We start from the raw sequence: 20,378 nt of genomic DNA on the forward strand, positions 1-20,378 counted from the left end.
TGGAGGAGACAGTGATGTGAGTGTTCCCAGTACTAATACTGGTGAATAAGTAGCAGATTTATGACCATTTAGGACTGACTGCTGCTCAGGATCTCCTTCCAAACCCAAGTAACCGGTGCCCCAGAGGGCTTGCCTGGCTTACAGGCGCCTGGTTAGGAAACCCGTATTGCCAACCGGGAGTTTCATGGTCATTTCACTGGCTAAGTACCCTTCATCAACATGGCAGAGGACAACGCGGGGCCTCAGCCACCTGCTCGTCTTCCCATGTTAGTCACAGAGAGAGGCTTCATGGAAAATAAAACCACGCGCACTTTAACTTAAATAGGTGCCCGGCGCAGCTCCAGGGCTGCCCACGCTCTGGAGAAGGCAGCGCCCAGGGAACGGGCTGCGGAGCTGCCCCAGGGCTGTGGGGGAAGGAGGCCCCTCTGGCCGGCTGCTGCTCACAGAGGACGCCAGGCAGGTCTTACCTTGGTGGTGACGGCAGAGGCAGAGCTGGCCACGAGGCTGGGGATGGCCTCGCTGCTGCCGGTGGTGCAGGGCGCGGGAGCTGTGGCGGGTGTGGGCAGCCGGGAGGGCACCCCGGGTAGTGGCAGGAGGCCGGGCCGGGCGCTGAGGCTGCTGGCTGTGCCGCCACCCGCCCCGGTGGTGGCACTGCAGATGCTGGTGGTCCCATGCGTCCCGTTGGCACTCCACTCGCGGCGGTCCCAGCCCACCCGGTAATCTCTTTCGAAGCGGCTGTGGTGCCGGGACATCTCGGTGGGCCGCGGCTGCTCCTCACGTGGAAACAGAGGCCGGACCTGCTGGCACAGAGTGGAGAGGAGGGCGATTTAGACCAACGGCAGCCCTGCCAGGACCCGAGGAGGACAGCACTGGCTTTCAGCATCCATTAAGCGCCTTCTCTAGGCTCAAAGAAAGGGCTCTCGAACGTTAGCTCATTTCATATTCACAGCGAGCCCACAAAGCATGGATCATTAGCCCCATCACAGACGAGGAATAAATGACACGTCCGGGATCACGTGGCAAAAGTACAGTCAATGAGCTTTGAACCCAGTCGCAGTTTAGAGTAATCCTTTCTGGTCGGAGCATCACCTGCACGATGCAGATGTGCGCCTTCTAATTATGACTTGGGATTTTATCCCTCCATCCCCACTGTGAAAACAAGACCCCGTGGACCCCCCCGGCTACGTTTTCCTCAACCCTGTGATGGGGTGAGAGCGGCCACGTCTGTAGACTCGCTCTGTGGTGAACAAGGCCCTTGACATAGATCTCATTTGATCCTTGGAGTGGCCTGTGACGTGGCAGGGTCGTCCCCACGTTACGGACCAGGGAGTTCATTCAGAATAAGTGATTCCCTCGAGGTCAGAAAACTAGCAGGTGAGAAAGTGGCCGGGATCTCCAGCCTCCAGACCGCAGCTCAGTATACAACTCAAGTCTGAGAAGGTGTTAAGCCTCCGGGACTTGAGAGTTTTCTTTCATAACCTACAAATCCCTTGCTGGCATCAGAGCCCCCCGTGCTCCCCGGCCTCTGTCAACCAGACGATCTCCCACACAACTTTCCTGAATATCCGAACATAAGGCCCTCAGTGTTGTCATGGAGACCTAGACACACCAGATACTCCAAGGGCCTCCTGCATCGTCGGGGATCGTATTTTGCTCAGCACGACGGTGACTTGCCTGGCTCCCTGCCAGCCACCCTCGGTCAGGAAGGATGTAAAGATACAGGAGACGCTGTCTCAGTCGGAGGGGCCTCAGCGAGGCAGAAGCAGAGGCAGATGGGAGAACATAGGCAGTGCCGGGGCACCGATGAGGGTGAGTGTGGGGCCTGCCTGCACATCACATCCCCAGCCCTGCCCTTGCTCAGGCACAAGGGATGTGGTCATCTGTGACTCTTTTCCATTCTCCACCCACTTCCTGTCTGGGGTGTGAGCTCCTGGAGGTCAGGGACAGCTCCTGGATCACTTTCCTATTGCCCCAGTCCAGCTCAGCCTGGGGACTCCGGAGTTGTTGGCTAGTAAACTGACCAGTTTATTTTTAAAACTTCTGTTAAGCCTGATCCTAGTCTGGTCTTGGTACATCCAGAACTAGTGGCCAACTTCTAGCGCCACAGAGCCAGAGCCAGGCTCAGCCCAACCTGGGTTGTGGCTGGCGGGGCCCTGGCAGCCACTGTCCCTTCCCTCGGCACTGTCCCCTCTTGCTGGGCACATGACCCCGAGGCCAGGGCTCTGCAGGCCTACCTGACGCAGAGCTGACCGTAACCTCTTAAGTTGGATGGTGGGTTCACTGTTTATTTCATCACTATGCTTCACGGCTTACACAATGCCACAAAAATTGTTTTTTCGTCTATTCGATATTAATATCATAAAAATAAAAATAAATATCCCTTTGATCACCCTCACAAACTTTTCCGAGCCAGGTTCTCGGGAGAGATGTCTACACTTGGCTCTGGTCACCTTCCCTCCTCCAGGTCACACTGCAACCTGCTCCCATGTGGCTCTCGCTCTGGCCACTCCTTGGGGGGTTGTTCTCATCGAGGTCAACAAGGACCTGCTCGTTCCATTCAATGGGACATTGATGGCCGTGCCTTCCTTGAACCCCCCCTCCACTTGGCGTGGTTGATGTCCTTCTGGAAAGCTCCTCTCTGTGGTTTCTGTGACGTCGTGCTCTGTCACTTTTTCTCCTTCCTCTGCTACTCCTTCTCCGTCTGCATTGCAGGCTCCTCTTTCTCAGCGCTTCCTGGAGGGCCCCTGCTTCCTCCCCTTTGCTCACCCTACACGCTCTCCCTGGATGACCTCATTCAGCTCTCACCTCTTTACTGACAACTCCCAAGGCCACGTTTCCAGCTGCCTCCCTCTGCTTGCACCATGCCCACTATCCGACTGCCTGAAGGTACCTAAAACTTGTAGTCCCTAAATAAACTCATTGTTCTTTGCCCAAACACGCATTCTCAGGAATTCCCTCTCTCTGAGAAAGCCACATGTCCCCATGTCCATCCCGTATTTCACAGTGGGGTCTTTGCGTCTGTTGCTCTGGTTGTTTTTCAGATCTGCCCCCCTCCATCTGCACATCCATCCCAAATCGTGTCTCCCACATGGATTATCCCAATCGGTCCTCTGCCCCAGCTTCACCCTTCTTGTCCATCCTCCACCAACTGCCCTTATGGCTTTTTTTTTTTTTTAACATCTTTATTGGAGTATAATTGCTTTACAATGGTGTGTTAGTTTCTGCTGTATAACAAAGTGAATCAGCTATACATATGCATACATCCCCATATCTCCTCCCTCTTGAGTCTCCCTTCCACCCTCCCTATCCCACCCCTCTAGGTGGACACAAAGCACCGAGCTGATCTCCCTGTGCTATGCGGCTGCTTCCCACTAGCTATCTATTTTACGTTTGGTAGTGTATATATGTCCATGCCTCTCTCTCACTTTGTCCCAGCTTACCCTTGCCCGTATGGCTTTTTAAAGCACAGTTCTGATCACCATCCTCTCCTCTCCTGCTTTAAACCCTATCCTTCAGAATACAATCCAGACTCCTCAGGGTGGCCCAGAGGACACTTGAGCATCTGGGATGGCTCAGTTTTCTAGCATCACTGTTCACTCTTCCCACCCCAGAGACGATGCCCAGCCATTCCAAACGCTGTACAGTTTCTGAGGGCGTCACACCCTCTCTCACCTCGGGGACAAGTCCCCCCGGCTCCCCTGACAGAACTGGCTTCCCCACACCCTGGCTAAGTTCTGTGTGTCAGTTATGACACAGCTCAGGCACTGACTCTTCTCAGAGGTTGCACTGACCCTCACCCCCACCCCAGGTCAGGTGAGAGGCGCTCCTCTGTCCCCCTGAACGTCTGTACCCACCATCATCCCAGCATCCGTGGATGGCTGTCGTACGTTTACTCCCTTGAGAGTAAACTCCAGGCTTATTGTCTCTGTAATCTTAGCACCTAGCAGACTCTGGCATAGAAGGGTGTTCACGTAATGTTTGCTGAATGAACAAACACATGTTTATTCCTTCTTAATTGCTCAATGTTTCAGGAAGGGAGAAATACATTTGTGTAAAGGGAGAACCTCAGACACAAACACCTTGAGTCTTCCAGCTGGAAATTCTGTGTAGGCACTGGAGTTAGCAAATGTCCTACCTTTCTAGGAAATCAGAACTGAAATCTCTAAAGACAGCTCTGAAAGGAGAATCTATGTGTCCAGGGTCAGCTGGACTGCAGAGCTTAGACTCTGGTCTCCTGAGATTCACCTGCCTAGGCAGGGCTCTGGTTAATTACCAGTCCCCCCAGGGGCGACTGCTTCCCTAGGTTGGATCTTAAGTGGGGCTGAGATGATGCTCAGAGTTCAAAGCACTGTGTCCTCTTTCTGCTCACCCAGAAGACCCATCCAGCCTCCCTTGTAGTTAGGTTGGATCATGCATCTGAATTCAGGCAGACGGAATAAGTGGGGAGGGGCCCTTTATAAACATCCTGCATGATCCTGTGGTTCTCTCTGCTTGCCTTGGCAACCTCAGAGGCCACATCTCCCGGCTGGTGCAGCGATCTGACGGGAGAGGGTTGTTCCCTCAGCGCAGGACTTGGCATGATTGGGACATAAATCTTCATCGTGTTAAGGCACTGAGATTGGCAGTTTGTTACCTAAAAGTCTAGTCTAGCCTGGCTGATACATGAAATCAACCCCTACATTCCTACAAAACAACACAACCTCACATATTGTCAAGGAACCATCTGCTTCCAGCTGGTGGGAATGGAGATGAGGAGGGCTGGCATTCAGGTGGCCCCTGAGACGTGCCCAGAGGTGGCAGAGTGTGCTTGGCTCCAAGGACACCACCGATGGCGGTCATACCTCGCAGCTCGCTGCCTTGGGCTGGGCCGCCCGCTGGACCACACTGTGGTTCCCTCTTCCTCACAGCCCCGGTGCGTGGCAGGAAAGTTGGCCCAGCAGCTGCACCTCCGGGGGTCCCCACCCCGCTGCTCATCCCTTCAAGTCTCCTGAAAACGCCTGAGAGGAGATGGAAACTCAAGCAGCTGGAGGCCACACAATCTGGTCTCAGCCTCATGAAGTATATCCAAAAAAAAGGTCAACTATTTGCAGGTTTGGGTTCAACTTCATTCCTCAGTTTAACTTCCCCTTTCAAACGGAACGAAAGGAGAGTGCTGCCTGGTGTACCCTGGTGAGATGGCAGAGTGCCAGCAACAGAGGTGGCCATGTCAGTACTTCCTGCTGGGCTGTGGCCCCTGTGCCCACATGTGCAGCCCGGGCGGTGGGGGGAGAGGCGTCACTGGGGCGGGAGGAGGCCCCCAGCGCACGAGGCATCTCAGACGAGACTGGTCGAGCAGTTACAGACAGAACATGTAGAAATGCTTCCTTGTCACGGCGCGCACCTGGTAGGCGGCCTATGAACTGGCAGAGCCTGGCTCGGGGGCCGGCACCGAGAGAGGAGGGAGCCGGGCCGCAGCCATGCCCGAGCGTGTGGGGCTGTTTACCAGGAGCCAGGGCTCGCACCTGGGTGGGGTTAGTGTGTGGCCAGCACCTTTTCAATCCATGCACATGCGTGAAGAAAGAGCTCTAGGGTCTAGAAAATTCTATATTCGTGGGTGGAGCCAGGTCAGGCCGAGGTCCAGGGTACAGATGTTTCGGGGCAGGTCCGGGGTTAAATCTGAAAAGTCGCCCAGAGGCGGGAGTTTTGCGTGTGAGACTTGGCTCTTGCCTCTGGGATCCTGAGCGGCAGAACTGTTTCTCTACCACGAGTGCTGTCCTCTGCACCGTCCCAGGGATGCTGGGCTGACAGAGAGGAGGGGACACCCCTGGGGTGGGGGGAACCCCATTTTCCCTTGCCTGAAGCCACATGCCTCCCAGTTCCTAAAAGGCACGCACCTCCACCATCTCACTTGGTGGCCCCCTGTGCAGACACCTGGGTTTCCACTTTTCAGAGCCCGACCCGGATCCAGAGAGGCTGAGCCTGGGCCCAGTGCACCGCTCGGGAAGCCGGTCCCAGCCCCCGGTTCCCAGTCCCTTCTCTCTGTACACACCTCTCTTCCCCCCGGGGAGAGGGAGGGGAGCAGAGGCCCTGCCTACAGAATCACAGCAAATGTGAAGAACGGGGTGAACGTCACTCTGAGATGCTCCTGATGGGCCAAAGTGCTGCTGTGAATGCACAACCAATGTTCCTGCACCACCTGTCCCCCACCCCCCGCCCTGCCCCCGTCTCCCCGTTCAGAGCCTCAACACAAACGGGCACGCCCTGAGCCTAAGGACAGAGTCTCCCCAGCACCCCAGAAATGCAGCAGGGCCACACAGACCAGCTCCAGGGAGAATCACGACCGTCAAGCCCAACTACCTCAAAGCTGAGATGACCCCTTGGAAGCGTTATAGAAGCCACCCTGGTGTGCCTGGTAGCATCTCTGTGCCCCGTGAGGAAGGCCTTTTTTGTCCAGGGCTCCTTTCCAGGAGAGAGTGGAGGGTCTGTTCTTGCCGCCTCCAACCCTGCGGGATGATGTACCAGCTCCCGTGATGGCTCACCTGCTCACCAGAAAGGGTGTGTGCTCCCCTGGGAGGGGCCTTGGCCTGGGACCTCCACACACAAGCTCCACACTTGGGCTTCCCTTCCATCCGGAGTGAATGGAAGTTGGAAGTCGGCTTCCCTGCCTACTGGGCACTGGGGACAATTCCTCAATGTGGCCAGCACCACTAGAGCACCAGGTGTGTAGGGACACAGGAGGGACCACCCGGTCCCCAGGCTCTTTCGATTCCCTTGGAGGAGTCGGCCAGGTTGCTAACTGGGATGAAAACCAAATGACAAAACTGCCCCAGCCCCTGACTTCCAGCTCTTACCCCAAACCTCTGCCCACTGCCTGTCCCTGGAACCCTTATCTCCCTGCCTCTATCCTTCTCCGCACTCCTGATGCCCAGATAGAAAGCATGTCCGGGGCCTCCACTCTGCACCCATCCTCCCTTGTCTTAGTAATTCCACCTGTCTGGAATTTGATCCAAAGTTTTAGGTGTTGTTTATTTTATTTTTACATTTTCTATGCTGTGGTTAGGTTACCTCTATAATGATAGAAAAGTTAATGTCTCTACTTCGGAATTGTATAAGAAATAGTCTGGTACCATGGAGCCTACCCTGTGCGTCCTTCCCCGCGGGGAAATATGGGCTCCACCCCAGTCGGTGCCTAGTTTAAGGTCCAGTTCAGACTTTGGAAAACATGCATAGAGTTGAACCCTTCCATGCTCAACGCTCCTGTCCGACCCCGAGAGCTGGGCAGGCCCCTGGTGTTCGGCACCTCTCTGGCCCTGTGCACAGGCTGGCCATCGAGCTGTTGCATTCCGAGGCCTCTCTGCAAAGGGGCCCACACTCCTTGTTCTGTTCGGGGAAGCCATACCTAACTACCTGCCTGAGTCCAAGTGCTGGGCCTGGCCCCTCTGCTCTGTTGGCTCAGCCCTCAGTGACCACTCCAGGACTCAACCCGGGGCCCCTGGGCAGTGGAAAGAGAGCCGGGTGGAGAGTCAAGAGGGTTACGTTTGACCCCCAGCACCACCCCGTACTAGCCCCAGGAACTCGGGGGCTGCAGGTTATTCATCTGGAAAGCGGGGATAGACAGCTCTACCCGCCCCCAGGGCCTCTGTGAGGACCACACTGTAAATCCTGTGAGCACTCTGCACCTGGGGAAAAGCCCCAGCGCTGGGTAACGAGCAGAGCCGAGTTACAGGGCAGAAAAGGACAGGCCTGCGACTCCAAGGCCAAAGCAACCTGGCAAGTTTCTGGGATGAGGATAAAGGAGGCTGTGAACTACGAAGCTGTGTGGGTCTGTGTCTCACAGACTCCCTGAGACCCCCTGTGCTGGGGGGACAGCCAGGACCTTGCAGGGTGCTCTGTCACCCGGGGCCACTGGGAGACAACACACTGGGGTGGAAGGAAGGTCATCCTCAGCTGAACATCTGTGACCTAGGGGATCTCCTACTGCAAACCCTACAGCCTACCCTGACGGATGGACTTCTGCCTGAAGCTCAGGGGTGCCATGATGGATGCCAAGTCCAGGGCCCGAGGATGGCCTGGAGGAGGGCAACAGCAGACACCAGGCTCAGCCCTGCTGCCCGGGCTGTATCTCTGTAATTCAGTCTCATGTACACTTGCTGGATACCAGGTCAGCATCCTGCCCCACAGACTTGCCTCTACATGAATAATGCATGAATAAATAATTAAGTACTGTGACTGTCACAGTCCTTTCCTTTGTATTGTCCATGTGGGGCTGGGGCCCAGGGGCCACGGTCCAGGAGCCCATGACACTCCTGGGGCCCTGTGCTCGAGGACCAGCACGCTGTGCAGCCTTGAACTCGCTGCAGGATGCGCTCCGTTTTCCCCCCACTATTGACATGCCCCGTGTGCACATGCTGTACCGGGGATCACAGGTGACCGATGACCCTTCCCTCCTTCCTATCGTTAAGGCACGCGGAGGAGTGGGCGCTGGCTGTAAGGACATGAAGGCGTGATTAATCCACAGGCCAGTGGGGAGCCCGCACTGCCTCCGGACAGGAGGCTGAGGGATGAGCCATGGCCCGTCCGGCCCCGTAGGAAAACATGTGATTGCCTCATCTGGGGGAGACACTGCCCAGTTGGCTGGAACAGTCGGTGCCCATCTCTCTTATTTTCGTTTCCCTCTCTGCATCTTTTAGCCTTTCTTCTGGAGCAAAATAAGCAACAGCAGCCGGAACACTGTCTTGGCAAATGCAATACAAAGGAATTCTACAGGTGCTTCTGGAGAAGCCGGCTTGGCCCTGACTTGGCATAGATGTCAGCAGGAGCTGGGGGCACCCCTCGGACATGCCTCCTGGCTTCCTGGGGCTGCCTCGGCTCCCACCGACCCCCGTCCCCACCGAGACCCCACTGACTTAGACGACTTGATTCTGGCTGAGGCTCGGGGGTGGGCCTGCCCCAGCCCCTCCTGTAGAAGGCGTCCTCTGAGCAGCCCTTTCTTCTCTGAGCTCCACAGGCAGGCCACGACCCAGCGATGGGCTAGCACGTTCCACCGCCCAAGTGAGTGCCACTCCTCAAGGGTGTGCTCCCTGAAGACTGGACCCCCCTCTGTTTTCTCCATGGAGCTGATCGGGCACTGGCTGGGCACCCGGGCACGGGACACAGGAAATGCTCCCAGATCAAAGTGGCAAGCCCTTTCCAGCTCAGAACACACTCTGAGGCAAGAGAGGCGCCCAGGGTGAAAAAAGCAAGGAGGCCACCCTCTCAGGTCTGGCCCTGAAAGCGCGGGCTCCTTACAGATTTCCTCACCCGTCTCATCCAGTCCAGTTCCCGCTCCTGGGGGGAGGTATTCCTCAGCGGGGAGCAGGTGCTCAGCACCTCCAAGTGGATATAAAATGTTCGGGTAGTGGGGGCCACGTGTAGGTGCCAGACTGGACCCAGGGCCCTGTTCCAAATCCTTTGGACCAGCTCAGAAGCCAGGGAAGCTCTGGAACAGTCACAGGCTGACACCAGCCTCTTCCTGTTCTCAGCCAGAAGAGCGACCTAGGTGTGGTTTTATTGTTAGCGCCTTTCCTTAAATACCAAGGCCCCAGTGAGCTGAACACAGCCACTGCTGTCGTATTTCACCCCTGCTCTGAAAGGGCCTTTCCCTTCCACCTGTTTTGGGCATCCAGGAGGGACTACTGTCCTCCTGTGAATACCACCCGCCCCCGCCCCCCGCCCAGCCGTCACTGGTCACTCACTCAGCTGGGTAAGTGTGACACCTTCCCAGTCCAGGTGTCAGGCTGCGGTGGCTCATCCCAGCCCCGCTGCTTAGCTGCTGGCAGGTTCCACCAAGACCTGCTGCAGCTCCAGGGTCTGGACCCAACCAAGCAGCTTCTACCAGGCCCTCCAGGCTGGGGGGAGAAGGGAGTCAGGGATGCGATAGCTCAGATTAGAAACCAGAGCAGTGACACCTGACCTCCGCTTCCGTTCCCCAGGCGGCATCAATCTCTGTTACAGAGGGCTTGAGGGTGTCATCTTTACCTTTAAAGGAAGACAGGGAACTGCTTTCTCCACCACCAGCTAAACCTGCGTGTATTTCCTAGGTCTTGGCTCATCCAAAGCTTTGGGGGAGACACAGCCCAGCAGACCCCAGACCAGTGAATGGACTGGCTCAGGGGAGGGCAGGGAGGGAGCCCCTCCATTAAAGGTCCAGTGGTGGTCATGGCAACAACAGCATGACCTTGTAGGGCCACAGTGCTTACCCTTCGCAAGGGTCTTCAAAAGCACCACATCATTTCCTTCTCACAACGTCCCAATGGTGTAGGCAGGGATGCGTTGACACTGGCTTTTGTAAGTGGGGGAGATGAAGAGGAGAGGATGAAGATCAGGGCCTGGATAGTGGCCTCAGCACCCCTGACCCAGTGCAGTCTGTGGACCTGCAGCACTGGCACCACCTGGGGGCTTGTTAGACTGCAGAATCCCAGGCCCAGCCTCAGCACTACTGAGCTGAAATCTGCGGTTTTCACAAGATCCTCCAGGAGGACCTGAATGCAGGTAGAGCCTGAGACACACCAGCCTAAGATCCGCCCATTAGCAGGACCAGAGTCGGCCCTAGGACCCCGGCGCTCTGATGCTCCTACAGTGCTTGCCACTGCACTGTGGTCCTTGGAAGGCCCTGGCGGGCAGAGGTATTCTGGAGAAAATCCACATTCCATAATTACAGGGCTTAATACATGACCTAAAAAGACACAAGTCTCAAAATGCTTTTCTGATGATAGGTTTCCAGAAAAATGCCACCAATTCCTTTTCTGGGCCCAATTTCTAACGCAAAAAGCAATCTCCCTGCCTCGGAAAGGTGGTATCCAGTGCCTGTATTAGAGGAACAATATTAAAAGAACAAGCCTCCCACTTCTGTCCCTTCCCGTGTGCACCTTTACTTTGAGACATTCTGGCTGTGGGTTTTGATGCAGTAATTTTTTTTTTCAAAAAGGCACACAGGATTCAGAGCCTTTTCTCATGGGACAGATTGACTAGGCATTTGTGCTATCGCTACTGGTGTAAATCCTTATAATGGTGATAATGAAAAATAAAAAAGATATTGGAAATGACAGTTGGCCGCATAATACCAGCATAAACTGAGGGAAGAAGGGAGGTGTGTATAAATTAGGGGCTCGTAAACACCGGGATCGATGAGGCAGCTATGGCGGGCGGGTATGGTTTGACGGCATAGAGGACAACTACCCAGAGTCATCATGACGAGGAACCATCTTTGCTCCTCTGACTCCCTGTTCTTGGTGGCTTCACAGAGTATGGAAACACCAGAGCCTGGAGCCTGCTTTCCCCCGGTCCTGCAAACACACGATTGCAGAATTGGGAGCTAGACTTTGCAGTTACTTCCCTTCTCTAAGCAGGCCTCCCGCTCTCTCACAGGCTGCCTCTGGCACGCCTGATTATTCCGAATCTTGCAGAATTGACTAATTCAACAAGATGTCTCTTCACAGCAAATGGTGTTCATCAGTGACCCAAGCTGATGGATGAATCCTACTCGGTGCCTGGAGCCAGACCTAGCAGCAAGAGTTGCGAAGAAGAAAGACTAATACTCGCTCTCTATTTGGCTGCCAAAAATGCTCTTGCAATTTGCTCTCTTCTAGACAAGGGTCTATTCAAAAGTCTATTTGGAAACATTAGGGAACGGCCGTCACATGGCTGGCAGATCATACTGCCTGTGACAGGATATTATCATCCTTGGGAGAGACTCGGCTGCTTTTTTAGTTCACTGAGTAAGTAGTGTCTGGGCTGATGGCTGCAGAATTGCCCCAAGGGCTGGGGACATTAAAATCCCTATCCAGAGTGAATGCAGAACCAACCACCACTTCAGCAGCAAGATTTGTAGCACCTTCACCGGCGCTGGCGTGAGCACGCTGCCCTCTCTTCTCCATCTCTGGGGGCTCCTGCTTACCCAGAACCCCTTCCTGGGAAATTAAGAGGTAGCCTGCTTCCTCTTCCGGGGCTCCACGTGCACGGGTCAGGACTCTGCCCCCTTTTCCCTCCCAAGCAGCCGCTTGGGCATGCTCTTGATTAATACACGTTCTGCCCTTTCCTTGTCAAGTCGTATCAAATTTACTGACCACCTCTTGCCTTCATTATGCCTGGCTCTGGGCAAGATCCTGAAAGCAGGCAGGGGTGGGGCAAGGTTCTGGCTTCCGTGCAAAGTAGCCCTGTCAAGAGGAGAGCACACAGTAAGGACGCAGAAAAGCATGAGCGCCCGTGGGCTCGGGGGAGGGAGTGGCTGGTCTGGGCTACAGCCCAGGGAAGCTCAGCTTCCTGGGGCTTCATTCATCTCAGAGAACAGACTGTATTTGAGCTAGGACAGTGTGAGGGTGAGCATGTGGGAGAGGAAATAAATGCCAAGGATGGAAGTCTCAGCTTTGCCCGCCGTGCATCCGGCCCACTGAGCTCATCCCAGACGTGGGCTATAACACCCTCTCCCCGAGAGAGAGGTCCCTAAAAAGCCTTTGCTTCGGCTTTGGGAGCTGAGGGCCCACACTGTTCACTGGGGCTTCCTCCATGATCAACAGGGGAGGGGAGGAGTGTTTGGGGCCACTTGGGAGAGACTTTTGTCCCCTGCTTCGGCCACTCTCCTGCTCACCTCTCTCTCAAGGGCCCGGCTTATCTCAGACCTCAGAGCCTCCTCTACCTTCATTTTGGGAGCTGCTGCCCTGTCTTGTTGTACTTGCTTCAGCTTTTCACTGTCTTTATTCTATGTCTGTATTTTTAATTAACTTAAATTAGAAACAAACAAACAAAAAACCCCAAACAGCTACCCAGACCAGAGGGCAGCCTGTTTCGAGGTCGTGTGTTTTATCACCACCCAAGCATGCAAACGAGGCAGCCTCTGTTGACAAGTTCACATCTCCAGTGCAGAGCTGGCTGTTTGAACAGCTTGTGTGCAGTAATTGAGACATAGATTTTTGTTGCTTTTCTGTTTATTTTTAGATTAACCAAGCAGGGACACTTGGCTTCTAGGCTGCCACTTCCACCCTGTCGGGCACCCTGGGACTGCTGGCCCCATGCCCACCAGCAGCAAGGACCACCATGTTCCCTCTGGGTTCCCCCTGCCCTGGGTTTGTTCTGCTTCTGACTCTGTGTTTGACCTTCACCGTGACCCTCAGGGCTCAAGGCAGGGAAGCTGATGAATGCAGGCTGACCGCTGGCTGTTCCCTAACCCCCAAGTCCCCGAAGACCGTATCCCTACAGTGCTGGACTCTCACAGCCTCTCTGTGGTCAGAAACCCCCTTGGACGACAGTGTTACCCGAGGCACAGAGCGTTAGGGCAGAGATGGAACTGGGATCCAGACCTGCCGCTCCCAGGGCAAGGGGGCTCCAATGAAGGAAAGGCCACAGGGCTCAGAGAAGATTCTCCCAGGGTTAGTTTTCTATTTGGGCCACTTAAAAAATTTATGTTTGCATTCACCTGGATAAGTGAGTTAGGCTACGATGATGAACAGCCAATCTCAGTGGTTTAACTCCAACTGTGTGCTTTTCACTCATGCTACCCGTTCACCACTGGTCACCTGGGGTCATCCTTCTTCAGGACCCAGGCTGAGAGAGCGCCCCTCACCTGGGCTCTGCTGGCCACAGTGGCAGAGGAAAAGAGGGTTTGGGGAATCACACACACTGGCTCTTAAAGCTGTCCCTTGAAAGGGACATGCGTCCTTCCTGCTCTCATGTCATTGGCCAAAGCAAGCCACGTGGTCATGTCTAACTTCAAGCAGGTGGAGGAGTGCAACCCTACCATCTGCCCAGAAGAAGAAACAGTTATGGGGAAAAGACAGAGATGAAAGGGTGTGTGTGTGTGTGTGTGTGTGTGTGTGTGTGTGTGTGTATAGAGTGTCCATCCTGGGCTAAGTTCTCCTCCTCTGAACCCTACAGCATCCCTGAATCCCTCTATCTCACCAGGAGCCACATTCGCTTGACACGCTACGATTTTCTTCTCTTTTTTTTGCGGTACGCGGGCCTCTCACTGCTGTGGCCTCTCCCGCTGCGGAGCACAGGCTCCGGACGCGCAGGCTCAGTGGCCACGGCTCACGGGCCTAGCCACTCCGTGGCATGTGGGATCCTTCCGGACCGGGGCACGAACCCGTGTCCCCTGCATCGGCAGGCGGACTCTCAACCACTGCGCCACCAGGGAAGCCCAATATGCTACGATTTTCGTCTTCTCATCCCACAAGGCTGGCAGCTCCCTGAGCGCAGAGGCTGTGTCCTCATCTCACTGTCCCAGTGCCCCCCACCCCAGGCTGGGCATAACGGAGGGGCTCACTGATGTTTACTGGGCTGAACTGTCCCCAGGGCTGCAGCATGAGCAAAAAGGACAAGACATGTACAAGGGTCCTGAGACCACTTTCTTCTCCCAGTGGTGTATCTCCACCTCTGCATGGCTTGAGGCCTTATTCTGTGCCACCTCTTCCCAGAAGCCTTCCTGGACCATTCAGGCAGCAGGGATAGCTGCTCCAGGTCTCCCCCCCACCCACCCCTGTACTCAGCACTGCTCTTTTTATTACAGATCCTGTGAAATGATAATCGTGTAATGGGCTTATTAAACAGGTTGAACTCAGTGGGATATCAATCAGTAGCAAACAGATTTCTTTTTCTCCTACTACTTCCCTTCAAATCTATCCTGTTGGACCCAAACTGCTTTTTTTGTTGGTCACTTTTGGGTGCTACTTCTATTGTTACTACTGTTGCTGCTGCTACTTCTACTACTGAGAGCTGATGCTTCCTGAGCATTTACTGTGTGCCTGGCATTGTACTGAGGGCTGTCCACGCATCAGCCTTTCTAGTCCTCAGAACAAACCTATGAGGGGGGTGCTTAGAATGTTTAACTGAAGCACGGAGGGCTTCAAGTAGCCTATGTGGTCACACACCTAGTCATTAGCAAGGTCAACTCTAAAAACAATCTCATCCTCAGCTTCTCCTTAGCTAAGTCCAATCTTTTATCAGAACTCTGATCTCATAGCCAGTACAAAGTCTCTCCCCTCGGCCCAGCCCCCGATGACCCAGGCTCAGCATCCTGTAATGGGGGTGGGGTGGGTGGGATGTGACACTCTCCGGGTGCTGCCTCTTTGTCACTCACTAACAGCTGCTTCTGGATTCCCCAGAGTGCCCAGGAGGGAGGTTGAGAGGACAGAGGCAACGTGTGACCAGAGCACTGCAAGCCTGCAGAGATGGCCTCTGGGTGGCGGCGACCCAGTGGGCACTGTTGTGAGTTCTTTTGCTGGAGCCGCCCGGATGGGCTGGCTGTGTTCAGTGTGCTCCCTGAAGGGCTCTGACAGCTCACCCCCTGCTGGGTGGGCTCTCCCAAGACAGCTCAAATCTGACTCCCTTGTGCATTGTCTCCTCTGGAAACATGACCGGGACGTTACCTTGACCGGCCACCTCTGGACTTGCAGAGTCAGGCACAGTGCTGGTGTCTGGTTACATCCTCCCAAATGCTCCAGTCTCAGGGCAGCACCAGGTCCCGCGGAGGAAAGGCTTGGGTTGATGGCTGGGGGTGGGGTGGGGGGTACGTCCCCAGGAGGGGAGGGAAAAGCCTCAGCACCCTTCCCTAGGATAACGCTCTTCTCAGGAAGTATATTTCCTGTAGTCATCACAAGCTTTTTTTTAATTTTGGGGCTGGGGGAGGTTGGGGGTGTCCTGGGGCTACCTAGCTCCCCTTTTAACGTGAGGTTCCTGAGCACATTTCACGCTCAACCTTGTGCCTCATCTGAGACTCCAGGACAACAGGAATGGTCACATCAAACATCCTGCAATAGCTGATTCAGTCCTCCTCCAGCTCAGTTCTGGTCTCCACAAGGAAGCCTTCCTGACGACGCCAGGTTACTCTGCTGCTTTACACTTTGGCACCGCTCTCTGCCGCCCTTGTTCTGCAGGGTCCCATGTGCCTGGTCACGTGCTAAGCTCTGAAAACACTCAGCATCGGGCACTCCCCATCGGCTGCCCGGGTGGAAGCCCTACTTACACCCATCCTACTTTACCCCAGTCACATTTGTGCAGACCCCAGCTCTACGGGGGCTCAGTCCCAGGGTCTACTGAGGGCAAAGGTGTGGGCATCCCGAGGACAAATGGGGATGACAGGGTCCGGGCCACTGAACGGGTGCTGCAGAGCTCAGCTGTCTGTGGGCCAGATCTCAGCTGCAGAGGCCCCTGGAGAGGGAGTGAGATGATCATCTGTTCCCAGCTCCGCCCAGCCCAGTCCGCAGGCACAAGCGGTCCATTAACAGAGGGCTGGCCTGTAGCGGCACCAGAGCAAGGCTGATACCCCACTGTCTGGGGTTCAACAAAGAATGCTGCAGAGGTCTGGGCTTGGATGGGGAGGAAGTTGGGGGGGTCCCTGCCTGAGGCTGGGGGGACTCTGGTGTCAGATACCAGCCTGGCACCACCAGGATGGACTTCTGCGGCCAGAATAAAAGGAGCTCAGTATAGCTCAAGCCAGAGAAAAGGCCTGACCTGGCACGCACTCCCTGGCTGCCCAGAAAATGACCTGTCCCCAGGAGCAGCGCGCTCACCCCACAGCCTCCAGGGCTGCCCACGCCCGGGAAGTACCTGGTGACTCTCACCGTGAAGCAGAGACACAGGTGCCAACACCCCCTGTGCCTGCATGGGCATCACTTTCTACACCCCTGAGCCTTTGCTGGCCTCAGCCTCCTGATCAGCCCCCTCTGTTGTGCTGACCCTTCCTCACCCAGCTGCAAGGAGACAGCGGGGAGGAGAGGCAAGGAGCCTTTATCAAGCACCTGCAGCATGCCTTCACTCTTCAAGCCACGTAAGTGAGTCCTAGCCCTGCGTCTGTTTAACAGAGGGGGAACCATCTCCGAGACTAGGTGGCTTCTTCAGGGCCACAAACGGAGGAAGTGGTGGTGCCACGAGGACAGCTCTTGTATTTGTGCTCTTTCCACATCCCCTCCGGGCCTCACTTCTGGACTCAAGCTCCCAGCCAGCCTGGCCCTGCAGATCCTTTGCCTCCAACTCACAATGTTTCTTATATGTCCAACCGCCTTGATTGATGGCTTTGAGTTACCTCCTGACCCCATCACTTCTCCCCATCTTCATCCTGGCCACCCTGGTCTGAGCCGCCATCGTCTCTCACCTGGGTTTCTGCCAGAGCCTCTCAGCTCAGCTGCCTCCTTCATCTCCTACCCTCACTCAGCGTATTCTCCACACAGCAGCTTGAGTGATCCTGATAAAACCTGAGTCAGACCATCTTTCTCTTCTGCTCAAGTCCCTGAAACGGCCTGCATCTCACCCTGAGAAAAAGCCAAACCCTTACAAGGTCTGTGAAGCCTGCGGCCCACTTCCCTCTCTTACTTTATCTCCCCCACCCCAACCACCGACAGCTCTGCTCTAGCACACTGGCCTCCTTGCTGCTCTTCCAGCACCTTAGGCCCCTCCTACCCCAGGATCTTTGCACAGGCTACTCCTCCACCTGCCCCACTCTTCCCGAGTTAGCCCCAGGGCTAGGGCTCTGCTTTTCTTTAGGTCTCTTCTCAAATGTTACCTTCTCAGTGAGACTTTCTCTAACCAGCTTATTTTAAAATGCCAAGTTCTTTTCCTGTTTCATTTTTCGGTAGCTCTTATTGCCTTCTTTTAGACTACATAATTTACTTAGATTTCTCTGTCTCCTTCACACTGGAATGTAAGTTCTATAAAGGCAGTGCTTACAGATATTGATTCATTTAATCCACATAACAATCAGCTATTACGATGGCCATCTCCCTTTTCCAGATGAGGAAGTAGGGGCACAGACAGGCCAAGCACCTTGCCCAAGGTCACCCAGCTAGGAAGTGGCAGAGCCAGGATTCAAACCCAGGCAGTGTGGCTCTCAGCCACCATGCCCTCCCACCACCAGTTCTATTCACTGCTGGATCATGGCTCAGACTGCCTGGGCCCTTGCAGGCACTCAGTAAAGAATGAAGGAATGAGTGAATGAATGAATGAATGCTGCAATTCCATGTCAGCGTGGCTCCCATAGGCAGAGACATCCCGGATGGGGGACTTCCATTGTCCCCTCCTATGCTTCCCCACCCACCAGGCCGCCCACACCTGTTGGTGGGCTATGTCAGTCAAGGTCAGTGAAGAAATGAATCTGCCCTGATCTTAAAGTGGGAACCACTTCTGCCCGTGGCCGCCGGGAAGGGACAGGTCAGGCTGGCTGGACAAATCCTCTTTCTTAGAACTGTGGTCAAGACCCGTATATCCCACTCCTCTCCCCTGTCCAGTGCCCTCCACAGGGTCCTGGAGAGCTCGCTGGGGTCACATCATGAGTGCGGGGTAGGTAGACTGGATGGGCTCCTGGCCCCAAGCATCTTCTCATAATGCACCGGCTCCAGGAGCACTGAGAGGGAACAGCCAGTGCGCCCTTGGGGGCAGGCACATCCAAGAAGCAATTCCTTCGAGGAAAATTACTCAGGCGGCCATTTATTAAAACACAACTGCTCCTTTCGGCAGTGGAAATGCCAAATAGCTTTGAAGCTCCAGCCGTCCCCGAAACCCATGAAGCAGGCTTCTAGGCACTATCCGACTTCTAATCTGCCTGCTCTTCCGCATCTGGAAGGTCTAATGAAATGTTACACTGCGAGGAAACAAGGAAATAAGCAGCTTCAGAGGTGACAGACATGCACTTAATTCCTTGCCTTGGGCTGCCATTTGCATAAACCTCAAGGGAATAACTGGTAGGGGAAACAGAAGAAAACTAACAGTATCTCCACGTCTCGGGGGCCAGGCCCCGTGCTGGGAGAGCCACAGCATCTTACATTTAACCCTCACGGGCAGCCCGGGGAGGAACGTCTCATTGTTGTCTCTCTGGCAGAGGCCGCTGGTACTTCCCATGTCTGTGTCCCCCTCTTTCTTGGGGTCCACTGTGGGACAACACACCCCAGTCCTGCATGACTCTAGCTGGGGCCGTGGGAGTGATTCGGGTCCCCCACAGCCCTACGTGGTTGTGAGCAGGGCTGCCTTCTTCTCCCTCTCGTCCCCTGTCCTTGGTAGGGCAGGACGAGGACCATGTGTCAGAGACACACCGTGGAAGGAGCCTTGGTTCCTGTCGGGGTCACGGAGCAGAGCTCCTTCCTGGAGGCCCACCCCCACGGTGGCCAAGAGAGAAGGAAGCTTCTACTGGATTACGGCACTACGATTTTGGGGTTGTTTCGGCAATCAGCCTGCCCCAGTGCAATCTTAACTTTACAGGTGAGGAAACACAGGCTCAGAGAGTTGAAAGTGACTTTCCCGAGGTCCCCCAGAGCCTGGACCCAGCCAAGCAGGAGCTGTAAACTAGGAGCGTTAAATAGACCTGGTTCCTCCCCCAGGTGTCCCCAGTGAGAGGCCCAGGCAGCTACTCTGAGCCCATCTTCCAAGTTCAACTCCCAGTTTCGACGCTGAATCCCTGAGGATCCAGGCGGGAGACTGTCCCTGTGGGATGGTCCCTACCCTGCCTCATCCTGGGGAGACAAGGCAGGAAGGAAAGAGGCTGTACCCTGGCTTCCTGAGGACTCTCTTCTTCCAAATGCCTGGGCAGCCCTGTGCACGACACATGCTTTGTAGGAAAGGTCAACTCCAGAAAGCAAGACTCAGCAAATCTTGCAATAGCCAAACCCTGAGAGCGGGCCGCCCCATCAGAGCTCAAGTGCCTCATGGAAACAGAAGAAGATCAGGTTGGCAGAGGCGGGGGGGTGGGGTGGGGGGGTGGGCACCTCCCCTGCAGACCTGGTTACAACCGTTGGGCCCTGCCGTCTGCAGGAGCGTCTCTGGGTGTGCACGCCTCCAGGCGGGTGACTCTATTGAGGCTGAAATACGTCCTCTAGAAGCCTAGCGAATTTTTGTTCCTTAATGAACATGTGCACAGAAAAAGATGCGATTGAAGGATGGAAAAAGAACGAACAAACCAGGGAAGAAATATGACTGTTGACTTCAGAGAGGCTATTTTAAACCAGAGGTTAAAGGGATGGAAATTAAAACAGAGCAAAACAAAACACTGCTCGGCCCTGGTCACCTGACTGAGCCGTTTAGGCTTCTTAGTGCTGCTGCCCAAGGCTACCAGCATGGCGACATTGTTGAGAACACACGGCCCACACCCCAGCCACTCCCAGCAGTGCTAATTACTTCCCAGGATTAATTCTTCAGTTTACTAGACAGTGCCTGCAGCCGTGCCAGAAACAAGAGCTTCTGGATGGAAGACACACCTACTGTTTCCCGGGAGCTGGACTTTGGGCCAAAACCCACACATTTTGCACAAGAAGAAGGCACCCGCTCTGCTGCTGTCTGCCGGGAGCATCAATTATGTGGATTTTTTTGGCTTGGACTTTCTTAAAAAAACATGTTGTATAGGAAAAACTCTTTTTCCCAGGTAGGGGAAAACTCAGTTCTTCCCT

General features: G+C 54.9%; 1 protein-coding gene across 5 annotated transcripts in view; it reads right to left on the bottom strand.

Annotated features, from left to right (window-relative positions):
• The window catches only part of KLHL29 (kelch like family member 29), a 309,112-nt gene that overhangs the window by 140,958 nt on the left and 147,776 nt on the right, over nucleotides 1–20,378 (bottom strand). For 3 of the 5 annotated variants that reach the window (XM_067703603.1, XM_067703601.1, XM_067703599.1), the window contains one exon: nucleotides 468–797. In XM_067703603.1, the coding sequence (XP_067559704.1) occupies nucleotides 468–752 (285 nt within the window). In that variant the 5' untranslated portion in view covers nucleotides 753–797. Of the gene's footprint in view, nucleotides 1–467; nucleotides 801–1,609; nucleotides 1,848–20,378 lie in introns of those variants that run through there. The other 2 variants (XM_067703600.1, XM_067703602.1) reach the window with 2 other exon arrangements.

This window comes from Pseudorca crassidens, chromosome 14, assembly GCF_039906515.1.
Source record: "Pseudorca crassidens isolate mPseCra1 chromosome 14, mPseCra1.hap1, whole genome shotgun sequence".
Classification (NCBI taxonomy): Eukaryota; Metazoa; Chordata; class Mammalia; order Artiodactyla; family Delphinidae; genus Pseudorca; species Pseudorca crassidens.